The sequence below is a fragment of the Martes martes genome, assembly GCF_963455335.1.
Source record: "Martes martes genome assembly, chromosome: 4".
Classification (NCBI taxonomy): Eukaryota; Metazoa; Chordata; class Mammalia; order Carnivora; family Mustelidae; genus Martes; species Martes martes.
In genome coordinates, this window is record NC_137891.1 from 171,240,126 (window position 1) to 171,265,692 (window position 25,567).

Genomic DNA, 25,567 nt, shown 5'->3' on the forward strand with positions numbered 1-25,567 from the left:
AGATGAAAAATTTCAGATTTTTCTCGTGTGTCAGGTGTCAGTAAGGCTGACATTTGGTTATACGGTTTTACCTTAGTGCTGAAGAAGACCAATCTTTATCTGGTTAATTAATGGGAGACAGCATTCTGAATGACCTGCAGCCGTTCTAGGCTTTCAGAGAAGGTATTTGATCTTGGTGTTTTGGAAAAATAAAAAGTAGCTCTTTCCAACCAAAAGGGTCAGGAGTGCTCAGCTTCATTAGCAGTCATCAGGGAAATGCAAATTAAAACGACAATGATACACTCTTTTATGTCCATCGAATTGGCAGAAACTAAAGTCTGACAAAAGATGTTGGTAAGAATATGAAGCAGCCAGAACCTGGCAAGCAGAAATGTAAATAAACCATTTTGGAAAACAGTTTGGCATTATCTCAGAACTCAAGACTTAAATACCCCGTGACCCAGCGATTCCACTCCTAGGTATCTATCTACCCTTAAGAACTCTTACACAATCACAGACCTGTACCCCTGGGGCTAATAATACATTATATGTTTATAAAAATTTCTTTAAAAATTATAAAAAAAAAAAAAAGAACTCTTACACAGGGTGCCTGGGTGGCTCAGTCAGTTAAGTATCTGCCTTCAGCACAGGTCATGATCCCAAAGTTCTGGGATCAAGCCCCATGTTGGGCTCCCTCACCCACGCCCCCTGCTTGTGTTCACTCTCTCTGTCTCTCTCTGTCAAATAAATAAATAAAATCATTAAAAAAAAGAATTCTTACACATATGTATTGGGAGACATGTACAGAAATGTCCTTAGGAACACTGTTGCTGATAGCAAAAATTCCAAACTGGGAGAAATCACAGTATCTATCATCTTTAGATTGGATAAATAAATCATAGTATAGCCGTACAACAGAATACCATTTAACAGTGGAAATGACTAAATTGCAGGTATAGCAGCATGAATGAATTTCAACAAATGGTAGAGTGAAAGATTGTAGAAGAATGTATGTTAGGTTCATGTAAAGTTTAGAAACATGGGAAACCAAACTGTGTTTAGAGATAGAGATAGGATGTAACTATAAAGAAAAATGAGGGAATGTTAAACATATTTCTGGATAGTGTTATCAGAGTGAAAGGGAAGGAGATAGGTTTGGGGAGAGTCATGCAGGGGACTTTAAAGCTAATGGTGATATTCTTAGGTGGTAGGGACACTGATATTTGCTATATCATGATTTTTTTTAAAGTTTGTTTATTTAAGTAATCTCTGTACCCATTGTGGGGCTTGAACTCAGAGACCCTGAAATCAAGTCACAACATACTCTTCAGGCTGAGCCAACCAAGCCCCCCATCATAATTCTTTATACCTTACATGTATTTAAAAAAAATTTTGTATCTATAAATTTTAAAGCATTAAGGTAAGGTTGTTGTTATTGGACCCAGTCTGGTGTGCCCCCTAGTAATACTTCCACAAACAAATTTTTCAGAATGTAAAAACGGAGGCACAGAGAGATTAAGTAATTTAATTGTTCAAGAGGGAAAGCTTATCAGTGACAGCCTGGTTTCAAACTTTGTAGAGAGCACTTTCTGTCATTTTATTTTATTATATATTTTTTTAAGATTTTATTTATCTGACAGAGATCACAGGTGGGCCGAGAGGCAGGCAGAGAAAGAGAGGGAAGCAGGGTCCCTGCTGAGCAGAGAGCCCGATGCGGGGCTCGATCCCAGGACCCTGAGATCATGACCGGAGCTGAAGGCAGAGGCTTTAACCCACTGAGCCACCCAGGCGCCCCTTTCTGTCATTTTATGTTGCAACTCTCCCATTATGTAGATTCTGTCAATCAATTAGAAGTGCTTCCACTTGGATTACTGCCTCAGTCTTTCACCCCTTCATGTAGTATGTTCTCCACACTGCTGCCAGAGAGAGCTTTCTAAATGCAAATCCGATCATGTCACTCTCTGGCCTCAATCTTAAATAGTTCCCAGTAGCCTTCAGCACACCCCAAGTGCTGTAGTGTGGCAGGCAAAGCTCTCTGTGCCTCGGCTTCCGTCTGCCTTACTAGCTTCATCACTCATGACTTCTTTTACTTTAGCCACACCAAGCTATTTGCTGTTCTTGGAACATTGTTTGCCTCTGCGCACACTCCTGCCTCCATCCGCAACTTCTTCTCTTACCTAAATTTTTTGTCCTTTAAGACACCACCCCCCCATTTGTTTTGTTTTGTTTTGTTTTTTTAAAGATTTTATTTATTTATTTGATAGAGAGAGATCAGTAGGCAGAGAGGCAGGCAGAGAGAGATGGAGAAGCAGGCTCCCTGCTTGCAGAGCAGAGAGCCCGATGCAGGGCTTGATCCCAGGACCCTGAGATCATGACCTGAGCCGAAGGCAGAGGCTTAACCCACTGAGCCACCCAGGTGCCCCTGTTTTGTTTTGTTTTTAAATAAAAATACCCTTTCTTTTTTTTAAATATATTTTTTAAAGATTTTATTTATTTGACAGAAATCACAAGTAGGCAAAGAGGCAAGCAGAGAGAAGGGGAAGCAGGCTCCCTGCTCAGCAGAGAGCCCGATGCGGGGCTTGATCCCAGGACCCTGAGATCATGACCTGAGCCGAAGGCAGAGGCCTAACCCACTGAGCCACCCAGGCGCCCCAAAGATACCCTTTCTTAATAACATTCTCTGCTGTCAGCCTCATCCAGTCTGAGCTGGATGCGTCCATTAAAACCTTGAACTTAATGTTTTTTTGTTTGTTTTTCCTTTTTAAAGATTTACTTATTTGACAGAGACAGCAAGAAAGGGAACACAGGCAGGGGGAGTGGGAGAGGAAGAAGCTGGCTCCTCACCAAGCAGGGAGCCCGATGTGGGGCTTGATCCCCGGACCCTGGGACCATGACCCTAGCTGAAGACAAATGCCTAACAACTGAGCCACCTAGGCACCCCGAACTTAATGTTCATAGTGACACTTACCACAGAATATTTTTGTCCCCTTCAGTAGCTTTCAAGCTTCATGAGGGCAGGGCATTGTTGAATTTATCCCCAGTGTGTGGCACAGTGCCTGATATATAAGGTTCATGGAAGGAAGGGAGGGAGCAAAGGAAGGGAACGAAGGAAAAAATAAGTGGATATCACTTTATATAAGTCTAACATGTAGCTAGAAGTTGTCATTTGTTGGGGCGCCAGGTGGCTCAGTCATTAAATGTCTGCCTTTGGTTCAGATCATGATCCCATGGTCCTGGGATTGAGCCCCACATCGGGCTCCCTGCTCAGTGGAAAGCCTGCTTCTCCCTCTCCCACATCCCCTGCTTGTGTTCCCTCTCTCATTGTCTCTCTCTTTCTCTCTCTGTCAAATAAATAAATAAAAATCTTAAAAAAAAACCCTAAAAAAATAAAATAAATGCTTAAAAATAAAGTTGTCATTTGTTTGCCAGATTCTCACCAGCTCTATCTGTATTTATAAAGGTGGGAAGGAAGGGAAAGAAAGAAAGGCAGAGAGGCTCATGGATGGGTAAGTTGGTGGGGATAAAGTATTGGGAGGAGCAAGAAGCTGATTTGGTGGGGGAAGGAAAGTTTCAGAGGCTTATTAACATTTTAGGATGCAGGCCTGCAGATTTTAATGACAGCCTGGATTTCTTTCAAGCCTGGATATGTGCTGATTTTCCTGACTTAACCTATTCTGACCGACCTTAGCCTTTTTAGAAGTGTGTCTCCTTTGGTTGATAACTCTTATCATGATAATTTTTTAAAAAGATTTTTATTTATTTATTTGACAGAGAAAGCACACAAGTGGGGGGAGCTGCAGGCAGAGGTACGGGAGAAGCAACCTCCCTGCTGAGCAGAGAGCCCGATGTGGGGCTCTATCCCAGAATCCTGGGATCATGACCTGAGCCGAAGGCAGATGCCTAACCCACTGAGCCACCCAGGCACCCCAATTTTTCTCTCTTTACATTGGAAGGTAAAAGCTTTGAAGTACATGAATAAAAGGGAGGTGGCAGGTAACTCATGTTGGAGTGACCTTGGTTTTCTTGTCTGTTTTTAATTTTAAAAATTTTGTTTCTTTAAAAATTTTTTTAAATTTTTATTTATTTATTTGAGAGAGAGAAAGAGAGCATGCACACATGGGGGAGGAGCAGAGAGAGGGAGAGGCAGACTCCCCACTGAGCAGGGAGCCCAATGACTCAGGTCTCCATCCAGGACTCTAGAGTCATGACCTGAGCCAAACGCCAGATGCTCCACTGACTGAGCCCCCCAGATACCCTGGTTTTTAATGTCTCACTCTGCTTTGTACCAGATTAGACTCCTGGCCATTTCCTACAAGAGTATGTGTAGATCCTGTCTTGTGATCTGGTGAGCTACCAGGAATCTTAATTCTAAAACAGAGGTTAAGCTTGGGCTACTCAGATTGAGTTATCTTCCCTCAGAAAGCTGTACTATAAGACTGGAGGGTCAGATACGTTCTCTGTCCTCACCTTCGCGAGGGCCAGAGCACAAGAGCTGCTAACTTCATTCGTTAGATTAATAGTTGTTGAGCATTCCCCCTGTGCCTAGCGTGGTGGTGGGCAGTAAGATTAGAGGTGATTGATCACCAACCTTAAAGAATTCACAATCTAGTGGGAGAGCAAGTAAGAAAATCAGTCATTTTAATGCAGTGTGGTGGGGAAGGCATGCACTGGGTGTTATGGAAGTTTAAAGAGTGTGTAGGGAGGGACATCAACTCCTTTGGGGCAAGGCATGTCAAGAGACATTTCATTTGAACTCAGTCTTGGAAGACCTTAGACGTTGTTGGGGGCGGGTGGGTGGTCACACTTGAGGGAAAGTAGGGAGGCAAGGGAGAAAACATGATGCAATGGGGAGCCCCATGAGGGTCTATGGGACTTCAGGGAAGGGTAATGTATATATGAAGATGTAATAGGAGATGGGACTAGAGCCATCTAAAGGGACCATATTGTGAATGACCTTTTCTACTTTCCTAAATAAAAGGAATTATCAGTAGAAGTGTTTTCATTCATCCAGTGTTAAATGTTTAGTGTTTCTCTTACTGTTGTCTCTTGAGCAACTGAGTTTTATTGTGTTTTATTTCTTTGATTTGTTCTTTTTATGATACCTGAATTTGGAGTCCTCTTTCTTTTCATGCTTTAGATGAGTTCGCTTTGGGTACCATCTAGTCAAACCCCACACTCAGGCATTGTGGAATAGATGACGCATTCCTTTTAAGGCAGCTTGGAAGTAGGAGGATTTAAATGACCTTCAAAGACTAATGTCAGGCCCCCATGTCAATGTCACTGCAATTCATGCATGCATGGAGAGTAGGAAAGAGAACTTAATTATGGAGGAGGGGAATCGTAACCCTGCTTGAATGGGTAGTTGAAAGTCCTGGGCCCGCCCCTTAGCCTCAAAAAAGGACTTTCTTACATTTGCTGCCAAAGAGGTCATAGGGAGAGCCCAGATAAATACCATCCTCCCTCTGGGGCGCGTGAGCCAGTCTTATTCTTTTGCTTCCACAGGTGCAGAATAGGTTCACCAAATAGTGTTCTGATCTCCATTGAACAGAATTTGGCATCTTACTGTCCTTCTCCAGAAAATCAGTCCCTTTAAAGCATGGAACATGGCAATTTTAGGTCAGCAGGCATTTAAAGACACCTTTTTAACTTTCAAGTGCTGGCCTAATAAGATACATTTTGTACAAAAATACCAGTGTTATCAAGATGAAACTTTAATCATTTAAATCCTGAAAGGGGATAAGTTTTAGCTGCTGGTACACCTTTTACCTGTGAAATTACTTGTCTTTTAATGGTACTGTCCTGGAGGACTGTGATCATCATCAGATATCAGCTCCATTCCTTCTGCTAACCTTTGGTAACTGTTCAGAATCCATTACAGTGTTTGGAGATGAAGGTACCAACAGTGACCCATGTCACTGTCCTTTCAGACCGTAAAATAGCTTTCCATAGTTAGCCTGGATGACAGCAGAAGTCAGCCTTATGTAGCCAGGAACTGCTCCAGTGTGGCTACAGTCTGAATGACTGAAGGAGTTAGTCATAGTCACCCATAGTGACCATAGTCATAGTCACATAGTCACTTTGGGAAGTGGTATGGTGTGGCAGAGCAGCATCTTTGGTTCATTAATACAGGGTCTGAACAGGAAAATCTATTTCGGTGAAATCCGTGAGAGTTGCTGAAAACATACAATGCTTCCTAGTACTGTATTTTTTCTTTTAAGATTTTATTTTTAAGCCCACACCCAACATGGGGCTTGAGCACAACCCTGAAGTCGAGAGTCTAATGCTCAACTGACTGAGCCAAGCAAGCACCCTGCTCCTTAGTCCTTTAAGTAGAACTTTTTCTTTGGAGGAAAAGTGTTGTACAAACATGGCCCTGGTTGTTAACCTGTACAACGTAAATATTTATATAGTTCTTCCTGTGTCTAAAGTTTAGAAAAAGTTCTGTGTTAATCTAAATAAAATTTTATTTTTTATAAATATATATTCAGATCTTTTTATTTTATTTTGAGAGAGAAAGAGCATGCACCTGGGATGGCGGAGGAAGAGGGAGAGAGAACCCCAAGCAGGCACCATGCCCAGCACTGAGCCCAACACGGGGCTCGAACTCACGATCCTGAGATCATGACCTGAGCTGCAGTCAGGAGTTGATTGCCTGACTGAGCCACCCAGGCACTCCTCAGTAAGTGTTATTTTACATTAAGAATATATATTTAGGGTCACATGAGTGGCTCAGTTGGTTAGGTAACCGACTCTTGATTACAGCTCAAGTCATGATCTCAGGGTCGTGAGATCGAGCCCCGTGTTGGGTTCAGTGCTGGGCATGGAGCCTGCTTGGGATTCTTTCTCTCCCTCTTCCTCTGCCACCCATGTGTGTGAGCTCACTCGCACGCTCGCGTTCTCTCTTTCTCTCTAAAAAACAACACTCAGTGATAGATTTTGGTAGGAGGTAGAAAAACAAAGTACAGTCTTCTTAATTCCTCATCTATGTAAGCCTTTTCCTTCCATTTTAATAGAAGTTTTTCAGTGCACAGACTATGGCAGAGCCCATTTTCAAAGCAGTTCATAGAGATTTAGCTTTGCAACTTATTTGCCCTTGGTTACCAAAAAAGAGTAAAAACCAAAGAACCAGATGGCTGCTGAGGGAAAAATGTAATAGCAAACTTGAAGGTCTAGAGACCAGAGAGCAAGGAGAGTGCTTGGGGTGGTCTTAGGGAGCTAAGATGGTAGTAACAGAATATAAATTAGGTAACAGAAAACTTAGGCTACATACCTAAAGACCTTCTTCTGACAAATTTTGGCTTGGAATTGTCTTTCTAAGTAAAACTTCTGTGAGGATATGAATGCCACAGAATTCATCTCTTGGCTTTTTGTCCCAGAAGGCACTAGAAACAGACCCTTTAACATGATATATGGTGGACAAGAAATACGAGTTCAGTTAGGGCAGGTGGTATTTAATTACCCCATTCTGTCGGAGTGGGGCTGTTCTCACTAAAATTTTTTGTAGGTGAAATAACAAAGATCCATAAAGTACAGCTTTGGTATATTTTTAAAAAGAGACCTCAGTTTCTCGCATTTTTCTAATGTCAGAGGTTAATTTAAAATATTAATGCTGAAAAGATTAATTTAAGATACTAAATCTAGGCAAGAATACATGTACATATTGTAATTACTTCCTTTTTACAATTAAAGTAATTGGATTATATTTAATGAGCTATTTACATTTAATAATTAAAAAAGACTTATCTTTTCAGTATTCCCCATATGCAGAAAGAGATGGGGGAAAACGCACTTCTGATACAATCATCTGTACTTGGGCTAAAAAGGGAAAACAGCTATGCTTTTTTGGAAAAAGAGGAGAATATTATTTTAAAATAGACATACACAGTTTAGGGTAGGAATTACCCATAGGAATGTGTTTTGGTTCATTGTAAAAGAAGATAAAAGATTAGGTGCTTTAAAAAAAAAAAAGTCCCTGATGACAAGATTTGATGAGCCAAACAGTGCACAGAGAATGAAACTTAAAGTGATTTTCAGGGACCCTGTAGATAAAAGTAACTCATCAGAAGTGCCGGAACCCCAAATGCCTAGTTGTTTGAAAACAGGAGTTTGTTTGAAAAGCAGTAGCATCTGAGCATGTTGTCTGAGGCTGGCACTTTAAATGAGCCAGTGTTTATGTTGTTTAAAGTGAAAGATGTGAAGCCCCTGAGCAGCTGGCTAAAATTGGGTGTAGAGAGGGAGAAAGCAGTGTGTTATCCTCATTAACACCATTTCAGTTGGAGGGTAAATATGTCAGGAAGGCTTTCTTGTATTAGCATGCAGTCTTTTTTTCAAGGGAAAAGAAACTAGTCTGGGTTTGGTAGCACTTGTGTGTGAAAATGAGAAATATGAGCATATTTGTCTAACTTCTTGGTTTGGGTGTTTTGTGAAGAGTCAGTGTGATGTCATGGCAAAGGCATAAACTTTTGACAGGGTTGGACCTGAGTTTTAAAAGCTGACTGTGTGACTTTGATGAAGTTACAGGACTGCTCTTCGTTTTAGTTCTCTCACCTGTAAAATCAGAACACTAATACTTACCTTACAGTACTGTTTTGAGGATTGGAAATATATAAGAAAATGTGGATAAATACCTGGCATGTTTTAGAAATTCAGCAAACATCTATTGAACAGACATTATAATAATACAGAGATGTTTGAAGAATCCCACCCTTAGCTGCTGCTGTTACTACCTACATCTGTTAAGTTTAAAGATATTTTGTTTTTCCGTTCCCATACTCAAAGAATTGTACACTCCAAAAATCTGTACTACAAAATAGAATGTAGTGACTGCCATGAAAAAGGTTCCGCATACCTCTTTGGCGCTTTTGGATAGGGAAAAATGACTTCAGACTGGAAGAGTCAAGGAAGGCTTCTTAGAAGTGGTGACATTTGCCTTGGGCCTTTAAGATGAAAGAATTTTTTAAAAAGAAATGCCACAATCCAGATAATAGTCCCTTTGAGACTTTTTCTTTCAGAGTACATAAAGTGAAAATACTGAATTGATTCTTGACTATGGTTTGGAAGACTGATATCCTTTATCTTAATCTTTAAAATTGGCATAATATAAGCAGAGGCCATCCATTTCTTTCCCAGCATTTGTTTCCACACTCCCAGAGAGCCTGTCTCAGAAGGTAAGAGATCCACCCACTACTTGGCCTCCACTGAGACCAAAGAAGAGAGGACCAATTAGGAGAGCCCTTTGTGTAGTGTTCAATGCTGTTTAATCTGACCTGCTGTCCTTAAATTATTTCATTACTGCTGGGAGGTAAGTCTAAACAAACTCTGCATTCCTTTGAATTAATAGTAATGAGAGCTGTCAGTTACTGAGTACCTACTGGGTGTTAGACATCCCTTTAGAAGGCTCACATCTGTTATCTTATTTTTCTCTTTAGGAACATTGTATGAGGTAGGTTTTATTTTTCCCATTGTACAGATGAGGTTTGGAGAAATTAACCAGTGCAAAATCATGTAACTAGTGGCTTAGGAAATCCTTGAATTTCTTGGCGGATCATGCCTCTGGGTTCACCAAGCTATATTGATTTTTGAAGGTGGTAGGTACCTATATGAGTAGGAGCTTTAAGAAAAGAACTTTCTGTCATTGCTCTCAATTCTGATCGTTCAAAAAATTAATTAAATGTTATCCAGATATGTTATATGCTTATAGTGATAGTGTGCTACCTGTTGGCAGTGCTTTCTTTGATTTTGTTTGATTTCAGGACCTACTTTTTCCTGTTCCTAAAAGTACTCCATAGTACATACTTGAAGATAAATTGAAATGAACCTGACTTTAAGAATTTTATAATACTTCTTTACTGTTGAGGGCCTTGCAAAAGTACAGTGGAAATCAACCCTGACCTAAATAGGAAGCACAAGGCTGTGATCCCTGTGAGAAGGAAAATAGGGGAGGCAAGCCCTGTGATTACCTTGGCTTTCTCTCTAGATGTCTCTTCTAATCATGGAGCAGGGAGGGTGATTCTAAGCAGAGCACAGTAGTCTTTGCTGAACTAAAGAGACATATAGTTCAAGGAAAGCTGAAGCAACTGAAACCTGTGAGGATGAGTTCTGGAAAGAGGGAAGCGATAAAGACGAACTGCCTAGAAATCTCCTCAGGGTCTCCTTGAATCGTTGCTGACCCCACACATGACTGGGGTCACCTTGAGGGAGATTGGGGAGGAAAGAGTGACCAGGAAGATGTGAGCTAACTGGTTCCCAGAGCAGGGAGGTGTTTGAGTTCTTACCAGCCAGAGTGGAAAGCCCATGGTGTGCTCAGTGGGAGCGTCCAGTATTGATCATAGAGGGCCACATCTTTGCCCTGGGGCTAAAATATCTGTAGAGTGTAGGCTGCTCTAGAGCCACCCTAACAGAGCTTAAAAACAAGCCTCACACGTACCAAACTGAACCAAAAGTAACTTAACCGCCTACCAGAATAAAGTCCAACACATTTGAAACCAAGACAACAATACTAGATATTCAGCATTGTAAAATCATGTATAATATCCAATCAAAAGTTACCATATTTACCAGGAAATGTAGTCCATAACTAGGAGAAAAATCAGTCAGTAGAAACAGAAATGACAGAGATGATGGAATTAACAAAACAAGGATATTAAAACAGCGATTATAACTATGTTCAAGTATATAAAGGAAAATTAGAACATACTAATTAGGACATAAATATTGTAGCCTTCCAAATAATTAGTGGAGTAAGGTTCTACACTCTCATTTTTATTATCTTTGTTCTTCCTGTGGTAGTGATGCTTTGGTGAAATTTGAATATTCTCTTAAAAGTCTAAGTTCGGGCGCCTGGGTGGCTCAGTGGGTTAAGCTGCTGCCTTTGGCTCGGGTCATGATCTCGGGGTCCTGGGATCGAGTCCCGCGTCGGGCTCTCTGCTCGGCGGGGAGCCTGCTTCCCTCTCTCTCTCTGCCTGCCTCTCTGTCTACTGTGATCTCTCTCTGTCAAATAAATAAAAATCTTTAAAAAAAAAAAGTCTAAGTTCAAGAATCATCCATGGCATTTTAGGGTTGGAGAGACCTTTTGTAAGTCATCTTGTCTACCCTCTCATAATATAGAAAAAGTATATTTCATTGATTCTGAGATGTATGTTTTCTCCACATTTTAACATCTCTTGAATCATAACACATCTCATACATGTCACAATCAAAGTGGCATCTTAGATTTGAAGAAGTGTGGTAAAACAAGCCCATTAGAATTGTGACCTTTCCATAAATTCTTAGTGGTAGAGTTCAAGACTTCTGCTTATATTACCCCCCACTAGAAAACCTTCCCTCTTTATTATTACTTTTTAAATGTTTGAGATGTATTTTTTTTTAAGATTTTATTTTTAAGTAATCTCTGTCCCCCAGTGTGGGGCTTGAACTCACAACTCCAAGATCTAGAGGCACATGCTCTACCAACTGAGCCAGCCAGATGCCCCAGATCTATTTTTTAAATTAAGTTTTTAATTTTAATTCCAGTATAGTTAACATACAGTGTTATGTTAGTTTCAGGTGTATAGCATAGCAATTCAACAGTTCTATACATTACTCAGGATTCATCATGATAAGGGTTCTGCTCTTTCTTATATCCAAATCCTGCCCAGATCTTTATTCCCGGAAATCCATACAGTCCCTTCAGTTCACAGTGATCTTTTCATCCTTTCTGTTGCCATCATTGAATACATCATTCATTTCATAACTGAACTTCTGTTTATTTGCTATATTGTTACTTAACTGGTTTTATCTGTCTTCTCAAATTATAAACTCATAGAGTCAAGAGACAGATTTATACTTCTTTGTGTCTTTTAGTGTCTACTTGATAAATATTCATTGATTGATAAGGGTACTATAATTAACTATTAATACAACCTGAAACTTATTAATAGTTTTGTTTAATGGTTGAGAGAACCACATATAAAACATTTGGAACAGTGCCTTGCACATGGTTAAATGCTAAATACATGTAGAACTAGTACTTCTACTACTACTCCTATTACTACAACAATCACTACAGCTTTTCTTTTTTTTTTTAAATAAGCTGTATGTCGGGGCGCCTGGGTGGCTTGGTGGGTTAAAGCCTCTGCCTTCCGCTCAGGTCATGGTCTCGGGGTCCTGGGATCAAGCCCCGCATTGGGCTCTTCGCTCAGCAGGGAGCCTGCTTCCCTTCCTCTCTCTCTGCCTGCCTCTCTGCCTACTTGTGATCTCTGTCAAATAAATAAAATCTTTAAAAAAAAAAAAATAAGCTGTATGTCCAACGTGGGGTTTGAACTCACAGCCCCAAGATAAAGAGTCACATGCTCTACCGACTGAGGCAGCCAGGTGCCCATCTCCATGACTATTATTATAATTATTTTGTGGCATGCACTGTGTTAAGCATTTTATATATGCATTATTTCATGTTTCTTCACAACAGCCTTACAAACTAGGAATCATTATGCTATAGCAGACAAGGAAACAGAGATTTCACTGCTTACCAAGGTCCCAAAGCTAAAATTCTGAAGTAGTGAGTTGAAACCCGTTCCTCTGTGTCGTGCTGTCCATACTCTTGCTGTTCTACATCACTGCTGTTTAGGTTTTGAGGGTTTGGGTAACTGCCTAGTAAACTGAGGGTAGAAAGAAAAGAATGGGTACTTACTTTCCTTTTGCTCAAGGACTTTTCCCTATAAATGCCATCTTGTGAGTGAACAGACCTTGTGAAAGGAAGTAGATAGATATACAGTTGCCCTTTGCTGCTATCTCTTAGTTGCTGGCGGCTTGGCCATTAGTGACAGATGAGTGTGTGACACTTCTCCAGGAATGAATTCTTGTTACAGCTGGCAGAATAGAACAGTTGTTATGGAATTGCATGGCAATTTGCTCCATAATTCCACTCCTGGTGTTCAGATGCGGTTGTGATTTCTAGGTCTCTCTCTTACTTAGGCTGGTGTATTAACAGTCCCATCTAGGTCTGCTGCTTCTGCCTGCTCCATGACCACACGGTGTGTTTGTATGTTGCTCTGAGCTGTCAGCAAAACATTTTGCTGAATCCCCTTTTTTGTTGTTGCTCTGCAACCTTTTTTCCCCTGGCCTTTCTCAGTTGTGTAAAGTCAGTTTCTTTTTCGGCGTTTCCATCCCAGAGAGGGAGCCGTTACCCCAGAGAGAAGCTTGAAATATGAAGTGAGGCACCATAGAGATTACAGTGAAGAGTTAGGGGTGCCTGGCTGACATGGTCAGAAGAGCATGCGAATCTTGATCTCAGGGTTGTGAGTTTGAGCTCCACATTGGGTATAGAGATTACTTAAAAATAAAATCTTTAAAAAAACAAAAATAGGGACGCCTGGGTGGCTCAGTTGGTTAAGCGGCTGCCTTCGGCTCAGGTCATGATCCCGGCGTCCGGGGATCGAGTCCCACATCGGGCTCCTTGCTCCGCAGGGAGCCTGCTTCTCCCTCTGCCACTCTGTCTGCCTGTGCTCTCTCTCTCTCTCTCTCTCTCTCTGGCAAATAAATAAATAAAATCTTTAAAACAAAAAACAAAAATAAATAAAAATGAATGGGTAGACAGCTGACAGGATGTCAGTGCGAGATACGTGATTCAGCTCTGAATGTCTCCTTCCTCCCTCTTTTTCAAACACACCTCTGTATCTAATTTACCAGTGGTTGCTCCAGTGACTTATCTGTAGGGATCTTAACCTAGTACAGTACTCACTGCTACTTGCAAGAACCAGGAAGAAAAGGTTACACTTAGCCCCATCCTCTTTACCTTTGAGTAAGGTAGTAAAGTGGGATTAGATATTTTTCCATAAAAACCAACAGTGTGTTCCCATATGTAGCACAAGTCTGGATACTTAGAGAGGAATGCCTTTTTTTTTTTTTTTTTTAAGATTTGTTTTATTTATTTATTTAAAAAGATTTTATTTGGGCGCCTGGGTGGCTCAGTGGGTTAAGCCTCTGCCTTCAGCTCAGGTAATGGTCTCAGGGTCCTGGGATTGAGGCCCGCATTGGGCTCTCTGCTCAGCAGGGAGCCTGCTTCCTCCTCTCTCTCTGCTTGCCTCTCTGCCTACTTGTGATCTCTCTCTCTCTGTGTCAAATAAGTAAAATCTTTTAAAAAAAAAAAGATTTTATTTATTTATTTGACAGACACAGTGAGAGAGAGAGTACAAGCAGGAGGAGTGGGGGGGAGAGAAGCCTGCTTCCTGCTGAGCAGGGAGCCCTATGAGGGGCATGATCTCAGAACCCTAGGATCATGACCTGAGCCGAAGGCAGACACTTAATGACTAAGCCACCCAGGCGCCCTATTTATTTATTTTAGAGAGAGAGAGAAAGAGAGACTATTTGCACAAGCAAGGGGAGGGGCAGGGGGAGAGAAAGGGAGAGAATCTCAAGCAGACTCCACACTGAGCCCCATGTGGGGTTCTGTCTCACAACCCCGAGATCATGACCTGAGTGCAATCAAGAGTTGGTCGCTTAACTGACTGAGCCACCCAGGTGTCCCAAGAGAAATGTATTTTGTATCTATCCTCTTACCTCAGATTTTTAGGGACCACTAACTGGAGATCTCTCTCTCTCTCTCTTTTAATATTTTATTTATTTATTTGTGGGAAAGAGAGTGTGCACCAGCAGGCAGAGGGAGAAGCAGGCTTTCCACCAAGCAGGGAGCCTGATATGGGGCTCAATCCCAGGACCCTGGGACCATGACCCAAGCCAAAGGCAGACACCTAACCTACTGAGTCATCCAGGCACGCTTGGAGATCATTCTGTCATTGGAGATAAATAAAAAAGGAAGCTCTTATAAATGTAGGATTCTTTACTGGGGCTTGTGTAAGTTATTGGCATATTTCTAATAATCTTGGCTCTAAATCAATTGTAGAGGTTTGATACTTTTTTTTTTTTTTAAGATTTTATTTACTTGAGAGAGAACAGTCTAGCACAAACTGGGGGAGCAACAGAGAGAGAGGGAGAACAGCCTCCCCACTGAGCAAGGAGCCTGATGCGGGACTCGATACCAGGACCCTGGGATCATGACCTGAGCCAAAGGCAGGTGCCCAATGGACTGAGCCACCCAGGCACCCTGATACTTTGTTTTGTTTTGTGTGTTGGTTGTTTATTTTTCAGAGCAGCTTAGTTGTTTTTCATGTTAAACTTCTGTGCAGTTTTTTTTCTTTCCAATTTTTTATTTGAATTCTAGTTAGTTAAACTCCTGTGTGAATTTAATGCTGAATTAATGGCTGTAGCTGAAAGAAATCTGTTACTTGAGTACCCACAAATACCAGGGGTAAGATTTCTCCGTTTCTGAGTAAAATCATTCAAAATTTATATGTATTCAATCAGTAAAAGTAAGCCCATTTCGATGAACAGTTTGGAGAATTTCAGACCATTGCAATTTGATGAATTGAGTATTGCTAGAAATTGGCATTAGATTGGAAATGTGAAATGAACTTTGTGTTTGTAACTGAAAGTCGTCAGTGATAACATTGTTGATCCTATGTATTGCAAGTGGATAGCTAACAGGGAACCTGGGCAGGGATAGAGATGTAAGAAATATTTTATGTGAGTAAATCTTTTCTTTGGAAACCAGAATACTTTGCAAACAGAATTTCAGTTTAATACACATCTTTTGAGCATTTTTTTGGTGTAGCCCAAAGCTGAGCTAGAAGAATGAATTGAAAATTTCCCCCCATTTGCCAGTCATCATTAGATTAAGAACTAGAATCCAGGTTTCCACCTCTACTGTTTAAATGTATTTTCTGGGGCACCTGGGTGGCTGAGGGGGTTGGGCCTTTGCCTTTGGCTCGGGTCATGGTCTCAGGGTCCTGGGATTGAGCCCCGCATCGGGCTCTCTGCTCAGCGGGGAGCCTACTTTCCCCTCTCTCTCTGCCTGCCTCTCTGCCTACTTGTAATCTCTCTCTCTGTCTAATAAGTAAATAAAATCTTTAAAAAAATGTATTTTCTTTTGGACAACCAGACGATCACACTGAAAAAAAAAAAGCCTCATTTTGGCCATTTAAGAGGCAGTCTTCTATGAAATAGTTGATACTAGGGGGAAAAAAAAGTGATCCCCCCAGTTTTAGGCTTAAGAGCAGAGCTATGATTAGAGCCTAAAGAGTAATAAAGGTAAGAACAAAAGGTGGTATTGCCCCCAAAAGGTAATAGAAAGTTATGGAATTACCAGGTGTGAATGGTTCTTGATAGATGTACAGTGTGCTCAAGGAGTAAAATACTAGAATTCAAAAGTCGTGTTTCCTGGGCCACTTTCCCCAGACCAAATCAAGACAAGAAGGAGCCTTAGATTTATTGAATGTAGGTTCATAGCCATTGTCATTACTTTAGGAAATTGGAAATTTCTCCTGGTTTTAGATCACAAGTAAGCTATTTTTGGTTCTCTGTCCACTATAGGAGCTCCATTCCTGTCTCGCTGTCTCTTTTAGACATTGCTCTAGTGACCTAAACTGATTTGTAATTCCTTGTGTTTGGAGGGAGTCTAGTTATATTTGTAGGTTCAGCCTCACCCTGTATTTCAGCAGGAAGTGGGCGGGTGCTTAAGTCTGTAATGAGGCATTTTTCCTTGTGGTTGCTGCATGGTAGTGAGGACTGCTGTATGCAACAGTAAATTCATACTTCTTTAAACATTTTAGTAGACAGATTTAGATTACAGTAAGCCTGTGTGTTGTCTGTCATTTTGAAATAAAATTATTTGACTTTTCAATTGAAATTTTTGCACCCCTGTGGAATGCATATTCTTTAACATAAAGAAGTTTGTCTATTGAAAGAGGAAACTGGTCTACAAAGTAAAGCTCTTCTCATATGCCCCCATCCGAAGTGCTGTTAACTACAGAACAGTGGGAAATGCTGAAGTGAAAGCAGAAGTCCTAATTGCCACACTTATAACATCCCCACAGGTTTGTATCCCCTGCTACTGCTGATCAGCATTTTGGGGGAGGGGGAGTGTTTCAAAGAGGAACTGCCTTGAGAAGCATTTCTGTTGTTATGGTTATTGCTATAGTTCAGATATACTTACTTTTGGATGCAACCTTAGAAATTTGCAGGTGCTATCAGTGACCTTGGCTATAAATGAAGTATTGTATATTTATTTATAATAAACGGCTAGTAATAAATATTACTGCCAGAATGAGCAGTCATCTGTCTTCTGTCCTGGTGGTGACGGGAATTCAGAGTAGGATACAAATGAATGTGTCCTGTCTCACATGTAGCCTTCCTTCATTACCTTCTACCTCCCTCTCAGTCTTTCTCACCTCACTGCACTTCAGCCTCAGGCTGTTGGGATCAGAGTTGTAAGAATGTAGGGCAGATCTCAAAGTCTCCTTTTGACTTTACACTGACCACATATGATATATAAATATTTCGTGATAACTTCTAATTTACAGACTTGTAGAACCTTACTGTGGAAGAGACCTGAGAGAACACCTCATCCAGTTTCCACTTCAAAGCTTGAATCCCACCATGGTACTGACAGTCTAGACTGGTCCATATGCTGCCAGGCTAGGGAGGGATACCTAAAGTCTTCTATTTGTTCTCAGACTCATTCTCAAGTCCCTTAGGCTGAAAATAGCCAGGAGTAAAGATGGGGTTGGTGCTGAGTCTGGCTGCATGTCTGGACCTATTCCAAAGCCAATTTTTCCTTTGGACTTGGGTAGCCAACTCCCAGATAAGTCTGGGAGCCTCCCAGGGTGTAAATAACTTAACCTCAGGACTCTGTCTGGAACATCCTTTGGACCATTCTGTATCCTGTAGGTCCTAGTAACTAGATGGATCTAGATCTGGAGAAGGGTTTGATTCGTAGCTATAATCCATCCCTCTCTACATTTCTTAGACCTGCCTCTGGCCTTGTGTTCAAAATGCAGTGGAGGTTGGATATTGGATGTTGGTCAGTGAGGGGGTTATGGCAACTTAGGTAGAAGCAAATCTAGGAATTTTAGAACTTCTTAAAAATCATCTGACTTAGTCCCTTTATTTTGCTGATAAGGCAACTGAAGCCCAGAGTGAGAATTATATTATCTTTGGTTTAGAAGGCATTGTAGAAGTCATCCACTCTGACATCTCAACATCAGCATCTTACAATCTGGGAATGTCTCCCCCAGCTTTCTTGATAGCTGGTCATCCAGAGGATTGTACTGGGAACTCATAACCTCTGAAGAAAACCGATTCTAATGTAGGACAGCTCTAATTAAAAGGAACTAAGTAAATTGGAATCTATTTCCCTGTAACTTTTATCTTCTCAATGGTTCTAATTCCTTTCCTGTGTAACATCTCCCAAGGTATAAGACCTCAGACCCCCAAATTAGCAAATGTCAGCATATAGTTTTCCTAATCAAAGTAAAATAGAACTGAAAAAGAACTTGATTGATACTATGAAGACGGGTCATTCACTCTTTTTTTTTTAAGATTTTATTTATTTATTTGACAGAGAGAGAGATCACAAGTAGGCAGGCAGGCAGAGAGAGAGGGGGAAGCAGGCTCCCTGCTGAGCAGAGAGCCCGATGCTGATGCCGGGGCTCGATCCCAAGACCCTGAGATCATGACCTGAGCCGAAGGCAGAGGCCTAACCCACTGAGCCACCCAGGTGCCCCCAGGTCATTCACTCTTTCGTGGATCCAAAATTTCTTTTTCCAGCTGAGAACCACTGCTTTTTTAGATTTCTTCACTTTCTCTTCTGTCACTGGCACTAGCATTTACCCTTTTTCATGCTACTTTTAATAAAGAAACATATGTTTTATCACTTTGTGAATATACCTGTGTTCTAGAGTATCAGGAGAAAGCATATAGGACTCGAAAGGGCAGACTCACCCCTGCAAACTGGCTTCTTCATTCATATTTGCCAGCCATAGTTGGCTTCTCCATTTCTATTGTCTTTTTCTTAGCCTGTGAAGAGTCCTAACTGATCTGTTTACCTCCAGCCTTCTCCTGCCCAAATATAACATCTTTGCTTCTGTTAGAATGATTTGTCTAAATGCAGATTTGACCATGTCACTTCCTTGATTCGGTGGTTTCTAAACACCCAGTACTCTACAAGTTTTCCACTAAATGACTACTGATGATAGAGGAGCCTTTCTCAACTGGGTTTCCATGAGAGAATTAAACCCTAATGCCATTAGGCATCCATTGTATGTAATGTATTAACTTTTTCTCCAATGCATCTGGAATGGTGCTAGTTATGTATAGTCTTGAGGAGAATTGAGAAAATAGTCACTCTAATCATTTTCTTTGTTCTGTGGATCAGATGAGGAACTGAGTGTGAAAGAGTGGGGAGAGAATGTATGTTCTTCAGGAGATCCAGAAGCCTGGCTGGGAGCAACCTCCAGGAAAAACAAAACAAAACAAAACAAAACACTAAATGTCATAAAAGTCTAGCGTTTCATCTTTAAATTTGTGTGACTATTGCATTCTACCACATAGTATGTCCATAGTTAAAAGTGTTTAAAAAACATTTGTGAATGAACATACTGACTTTATAGGAAGGTTTCCTAGGGCCCATGGAACTACATATATAACTATCTTTTTTCTCTTAGCCCTGTAGTGGGCATTTTATATGTGTTAAATTACTTAATGTTTCTAGGAAAATTGCCCGATTGTATAGCTAGTAAGGTGTCAGAGTCAGGGTACTAACCCAAGTATGTTTCAACTCCACAACTTGAAGCTGAATTCAGTCAAGAGCCTTAGAAGTTTTGCCCATTTCTAAGTTTATCTTCCCTGGAATGTAGGCTTTTTTTTTTTTTTTTTTTTAAATCCCCTTGGTCAAGTTACTGTTGTGTTTCAGATCAAGCATAATTCTGTACTTCTTATGCTGAATATAACTAAGTTTGATTATCCAAAAGGAAAATGAACAGTGACTCAGGTAATTCCATATAACAGGCAGTTTTGTCTGTCTTTGGTGGTTCTGAAACATACTAAATGGCTTTATTTATTTATTTTTTAAAAAGATTTTATTCCCTTATTTGAGAGAGAGAGAGAGAGCTAGCATGAGTGGGGTGAGGGTCAGAGGGAGAAGCAGACACTCTGCTGAGCAGGGAACTGCGCTAGATCCTGGGGACTCGGGAAGGAATCATGACCTGAGCTGGAGGCAGACGCTAGCTAAGTGATTGAGCCACCCAGGTGCCACTAAATGGCTTTGTTTTGTAGCAGATTTACTTTTCTAATGGCAGCTAGCTTTTTTCATAAGAGGAAACCATCTTGCTATTGAAAACTTGGTTCCTCACCCATATGACATAGAGTTGACTCCATTCGTATCTGCTTACTCAAGGCCCTTGGGAAAGCGTAAATGCTAAACTACCAAGGGTTTAGAAGCACCCCCTGCCTGGCCCCCAGTTCTACATGTACCTGACCATCTGGAATCCAGTTTCCGTTAAGTGTCCAGTGAGAACGTCTGGAATGTCTTGTCAGTGGCCACGTTCAACACAGAATTTCAAGGGGATCTGGCTTCTTTAGTTCTCTGAGAAGCTGGAACAAATACTGAAATGATTGCTAATAGAGGGAGCTGCAGTGACTGTTTTCAATCATTCTCTGGCTGCACCATTGAATTTCTGGTTCCTCCAGAAAGCTTGAAATTTGGGAGTCTAAGAGCATCCAGAGGATGGTGTACAGATCCTGTGAGGTTCAGTTTGTAGCCTCCTGCCTCCTTTCTTGTTAGAAACTCTTCACCAGTGAGTTACTAAATGACTGTGTCTTAGTACCTGATAACCCTCTACATCATGTAAAAGAGAGGTTAGAGGAAGGGAAAGTCCAGAGTTTGGATTAGAAAACCTGTTGAGTCAAAGGGGAACTTAGCAGAGGAACGGAATGAAAATTATTTCCTTAGACAGTAGACAAATATTCAGGAAACACCTCTGCACCCCAAAGATAGGCACAGCTGCCACACAGTGACTATTAAAGGGAGGTTCAAAGTTATGAGCAAACAGCTGATTCTCTTGGTTCTTGGGCTGTTGCTGTTGGTGACAGGAAATCTTCTTCCCCAAGCTGCTGGCTTCCTGTTTTATTTTTACTCTTAGTAGATCAGAATGTCCATAACAAGGAGCAGTCTGTTCCAAAGGGTTCTACTCCCCCTTTGAGCCTGAAGGGCTTTTTTTTTTTTTTTCCTTTTGGTCAGACAATATGTTGGTTCACTTTTAAGATCTATGATATTTAGCTTGGTTTAAGCATTTTCTATTCACAATCAACTTTTTTTTGGTGATGAGCTGGTGTTTTAAGATTGGATGTAAGTAAACCTCTGTTTTGCTTGTTCTGAAATATATATATATAGAGAGAGAGAGGGAGGGAGGAGTTTGCAATTTGGGGGATGTGGGTATGTTACCTTTATGCTTTACCTTTTCATTTGAAGTGAATTGGCATTTTCCCTAGCATGAAAACCATTAGGTTGTTGTACATTTCTTTAGTTTCACAAGATACAGAAACAGGACCTGCCAGCCCAGTGTGCCTTTGGCTATAGTCAATACCCGTTTTGTTGAGACTAAAACCTCCTCCTATCCTTGTAAAGCTAGGAATTTGGTAATCTAATTCTAAAACAATAGCTCAGCATGAACCTGAAGTGGTGGGGGATTTCCTAGGGAAAAGGGGCTCAGCTGACAGGATAAGAAACGGTAACCGGTAACCGGAAGGTTTCCGGATCTGCTCCAGACACTTCCTGCTGTCTCAAGAGACTTTTGGCCCAGGTGTGTTGAACCGGATGTGAGAGAGAGAGAGAGAGAGAGAGAAAGAAAGAGAGCTGTTGGGTAGAAGAGAAAGGACTGGGGAATCTTATAGAACAGTTTGCTCAGCATCGTGTTTGACATATTGAACACGTAAAATTTTCCTTCATATTCTTTAATTCTGTCAACGTACAGACGAAACTTTAGTAGTGTTAATAGACACTGGCAGCTAGTGTTTAGTTGTACATTAACAGTCATCTATCAGGGAAGAACTGGAGAAGTTACGTCCTGATGTAGATCAGTGGAATCAGTATTGGCAGCTTAATTCCATTGTGGAGATTATCGGATGACAGGAGCTCTTTTTTGATCCTTGTAATTGATCATCTGGAATCTGATCTGTGCTGATTATGGACACACCAAGGATGGGATCTGTCCAGACCATTCAGAGCCTGCTGAATGAACTGTTTTCTGACCATGCCTCTTTGCCTCAAGAGACTCTTGTTGGTTGGAGCACAGTTGTTATTTTAAGGTTAGGTTTTTATGCTCCCGGTGTAACTCAGCCAACAGTCACCAGTTCAGAATTTCTAAACGTATCCAGCATGCCTTCTTTTTTTTTTTTTTTTTTATTTTTTTTTTTTTTTTTATTTTTTATTTTTTTTTTTTTTAAAGATTTTATTTCTTTATTTGACAGACATAGATCACAAGTAGGCAGAGAGGCAGGCAGAGAGAGAGGGGAGGAAGCAGGCTCCCCGCTGAGCAGAGAGCCCGACGCGGGGCTCGATCCCAGGACCCTGGGATCATGACCTGAGCCGAAGGCAGAGGCTTTAACCCACTGAGCCACCCAGGCGCCCCCAGCATGCCTTCTAATAGCAAATCTTACAGATTGAAGGGAACGGGGTGGGGGCTTAAAAAAGAAAAAAATGATGGGGGAGAAAAGATTTTTTAAAAGCTGTTTTAGATCAGAGCAAGACAAAAGGGGAAAAAAAAAAAGACTGACACAGCCCTAGTGTGCCTGGAATTTGTGGTTGAGTAATACTTTCCTGTTATTTCTTTTTTAGGTTGTTTTTCATCATTCAGAGCATTGCCTGAAGCAGGTCCACCATGCCGTTAGTAACGAGGAACATCGAGCCAAGGCACCTGTGCCGTCAGACGTTGCCTAGCGTTAGAAGCGAGCTGGAATGCGTGACCAACATCACCCTGGCAAATGTCATCCGACAGCTGGGCAGCCTGAGTGAGTGCCGCAGAGAGCCTGTGCTTTGCCCTCAGGGGTCGTTGGTGCTCTTTATTTAGTTTCCTTCTCCTCCCGTGTTCCTGTTTCTCCCCCATCTGCCTTTCCTAGGTAATGCGAAAATATATCCCCCCCTTCCTGAAAGAGAGGTTCCTTTTTGGTACAGATTCTTCCCCTCAACCCTTTCTTCATCTACCGCCACCCTCTAGGTTCCCTCCACCTCCCCCTCCACCTGCTTCAAAAGAAATCTGTGGGAAGGGTAGCAGGAAGGGCTGCAGCAGAAACTGCAGATGGAATGACAGAGCAGAATTCTCTGTGTGTAAAGTGGGAGGTTCACAGAGCAGTATCTTGGTTGGGGAATGTGCCTGTAATTGCACGAGCTGTTCGATGTAGCTGACTTCGTTGAAGCCTCAAATGTGCCAGTAGTCTTTATCTCTCCGACACCCCCCTCCCCCCAACTTTTCTTCCCAAAGAGGAGTAAAGTAAACATACACTCAGATTCTAGCCGACTTGTCTACCGTGGTAGACATTTAATTGTGCTGCAAGCCCCCAGGTCCAAGTTCAGGGTACAAATTACTTTTGCAGTCTCTGGGGTATTGGGAGTTTTGCAAGCTGCGTTTACACACAATGACACAAAGTGTAGCTGGAGCCATTCTTCTCTAGGAGGAAGATGGGGTTTTTAGCCCAGTCTGTTTTGGAGCTGAGGGAAAGCCAGTTCAATGATTTTTTTTTTTTTTTAATTGGCAAGAATGAATGAGATTGCCTTGGGTGGGGTATATGCATGGGTTTGGATTTCACTCTGAATCAAGCTGATTTTGTTTGAAGCTGAGGTATGGGAAGGGCAGATGATTGGATAGGCTCTGCATTTGTCTAGTGCCACTCCAGCTCCCATAAGAACGTCCATCAAATCGCCATTTTAGTGATCTTCCTTAGCAAAGGCATCTTGGTATGAATTATTTCAGACACTCACCCTTCCTATCGCATCACTGCCCTTAGTGAAGGCAGTGAGACATCAGGAAAGCCTGCCATCCCCCAGATAGTATCAGGCCCTACTTTTAAAACAGGGCCCCAAGGAGATAGAGCTCTGTGACCATATGATGTATGGGGTCTGAGATTCCTAAGCCTTTACCTAGCTCACTTGATCCAGGGCTTAGGGAAACTTGGATGGGGTGTCAGGAAGAAATGAAACCCTGCCAGTGTCTGTCTTACACAAAGGAACACTGACAGCAGTGCAGCTGACGAGGAAGCACGTGAAGGCGACAGAGAGCCTCACTGCTTCTTAAAAGCATCATTTCTGCTTCTGTCACCCTAAGAAGGCCAAATGGGTAGAAGTCAATCACACACTGGTTCCTTCTCCATAGGACAAAGGACATCTAGCTAATGATGCTTCTTACTCTCACTCAGCAGGAGTTATGCTCTCTCTCAGGTGTTTTTCCAGGGTAGTGTTGATGGATGTCATTGCTCACTCTCCCACTTGTGATCAGACCACTCCTGTCTGGAGGAAGCCAGTCTGAGGGCCAGGGTTGGTTTGTGCCTATGGAAACAAGATTTCCTCATGTTGTGGCGCTAACTGACCCTTTATTCATCCAGTAAATATGTATTGAACATATTTTATGTGCCAGATGCTGAGGGAATACAGCGATAATAAGAAATAGTCTCCGCCTTCCAGGAGCTCATAATCTACCAGAGGAGACAGAAATGAGTAATTCTTACGGGGAGAGGGTGGGAGGGGAACTCATATTTGTTGATTGCCTACTTTACACCAAGTTTTAGTAGGATATCGACATAGATGTCAAGTAATTCCCCTGGGTGATCCTTTGAGGGTAGGTAGTGGTATTTCCATTTTTCAGGTGAAGAAATGAAGGCTCAGAAAAGTAAGGTAACTTGCCTAGAGAGACAGCAGCCAGTAAGAGGTAAAGTCAGACTTCCAAAGACTTTCTCAGCTCTGTCCTGTACTCTCTGTCTCTGCCAACACTGCCCTGGTTCAGACCTTTGTTGACTTTTACCTGAACGATTGCCTTATCCTCCCTTTGGCTTCCCTTTCTCTGATCAACCCTCCTAAATCTATAAACCTAAAAATCTTGTAAATCTTAAGCCTATATCCATGCCAGAGTGGTCTGCTTAAAACACAAATCTCACTTTTTACTTTTATAATTCTGAATTGTTTGAATTTTTGAAAATTAAGTCTGTTAACTTTTGCAATTTAAAAAGTTTGTGTGGGTTTTTTTTTTAAGATTTTGTTTATTTATTTGAGAGACAGAGTAGAGAGAACACAAGCGGGGAGGAGGGGAGGAGCAGAGGGAGAGGGAGCAGCAGGCTTCCTATTGAACAAGGAACCTGACGTGGGGGTTCCATCCCAGGACCCTAAGATCATGACCTGAGCTGAAAGCAAACACCCAACCAAGCCATGCAGGTGCCCTTAAAAAGTGTGTGGGTTTTTTTTTTTTTTTAAGATTTTATTTATTTATTTGACAGAGATCACAAGTAGGCAGAGAGGCAGGCAGAGAGAGAGGGAAAAGCAGGCTCCCTGCTGAGCAGAGAGCCTGATGCGGGACTCGATCCCAGGACCCTGGGATCATGACCTGATCTTTAACCCACTGAGCCACCCAGGTGCCCTTTTTTTTAAATTACTTATTTATTTACTTACTTTTTAGAGACTTTTTTTTTTTTAAGATTTTATTTATTTATTTATTTGACAAAGATCACAAGTAGG

At 41.5% G+C, this 25,567-nt stretch overlaps 1 protein-coding gene across 3 annotated transcripts in view; it reads left to right on the top strand.

The window, feature by feature from the left end:
- The window catches only part of WASF2 (WASP family member 2), a gene marked incomplete at its 3' end in the record, with an annotated part of 80,635 nt that overhangs the window by 35,004 nt on the left and 20,064 nt on the right, over positions 1–25,567 (top strand). For 2 of the 3 annotated variants that reach the window (XM_080801131.1, XM_080801133.1), the window contains exon 2: positions 22,685–22,857. In XM_080801131.1, the coding sequence (XP_080657257.1) occupies positions 22,728–22,857 (130 nt within the window). In that variant the 5' untranslated portion in view covers positions 22,685–22,727. Of the gene's footprint in view, positions 1–16,739; positions 16,887–22,684; positions 22,858–25,567 lie in introns of all 3 variants that reach the window. The other variant, XM_080801132.1, reaches the window with a different exon arrangement.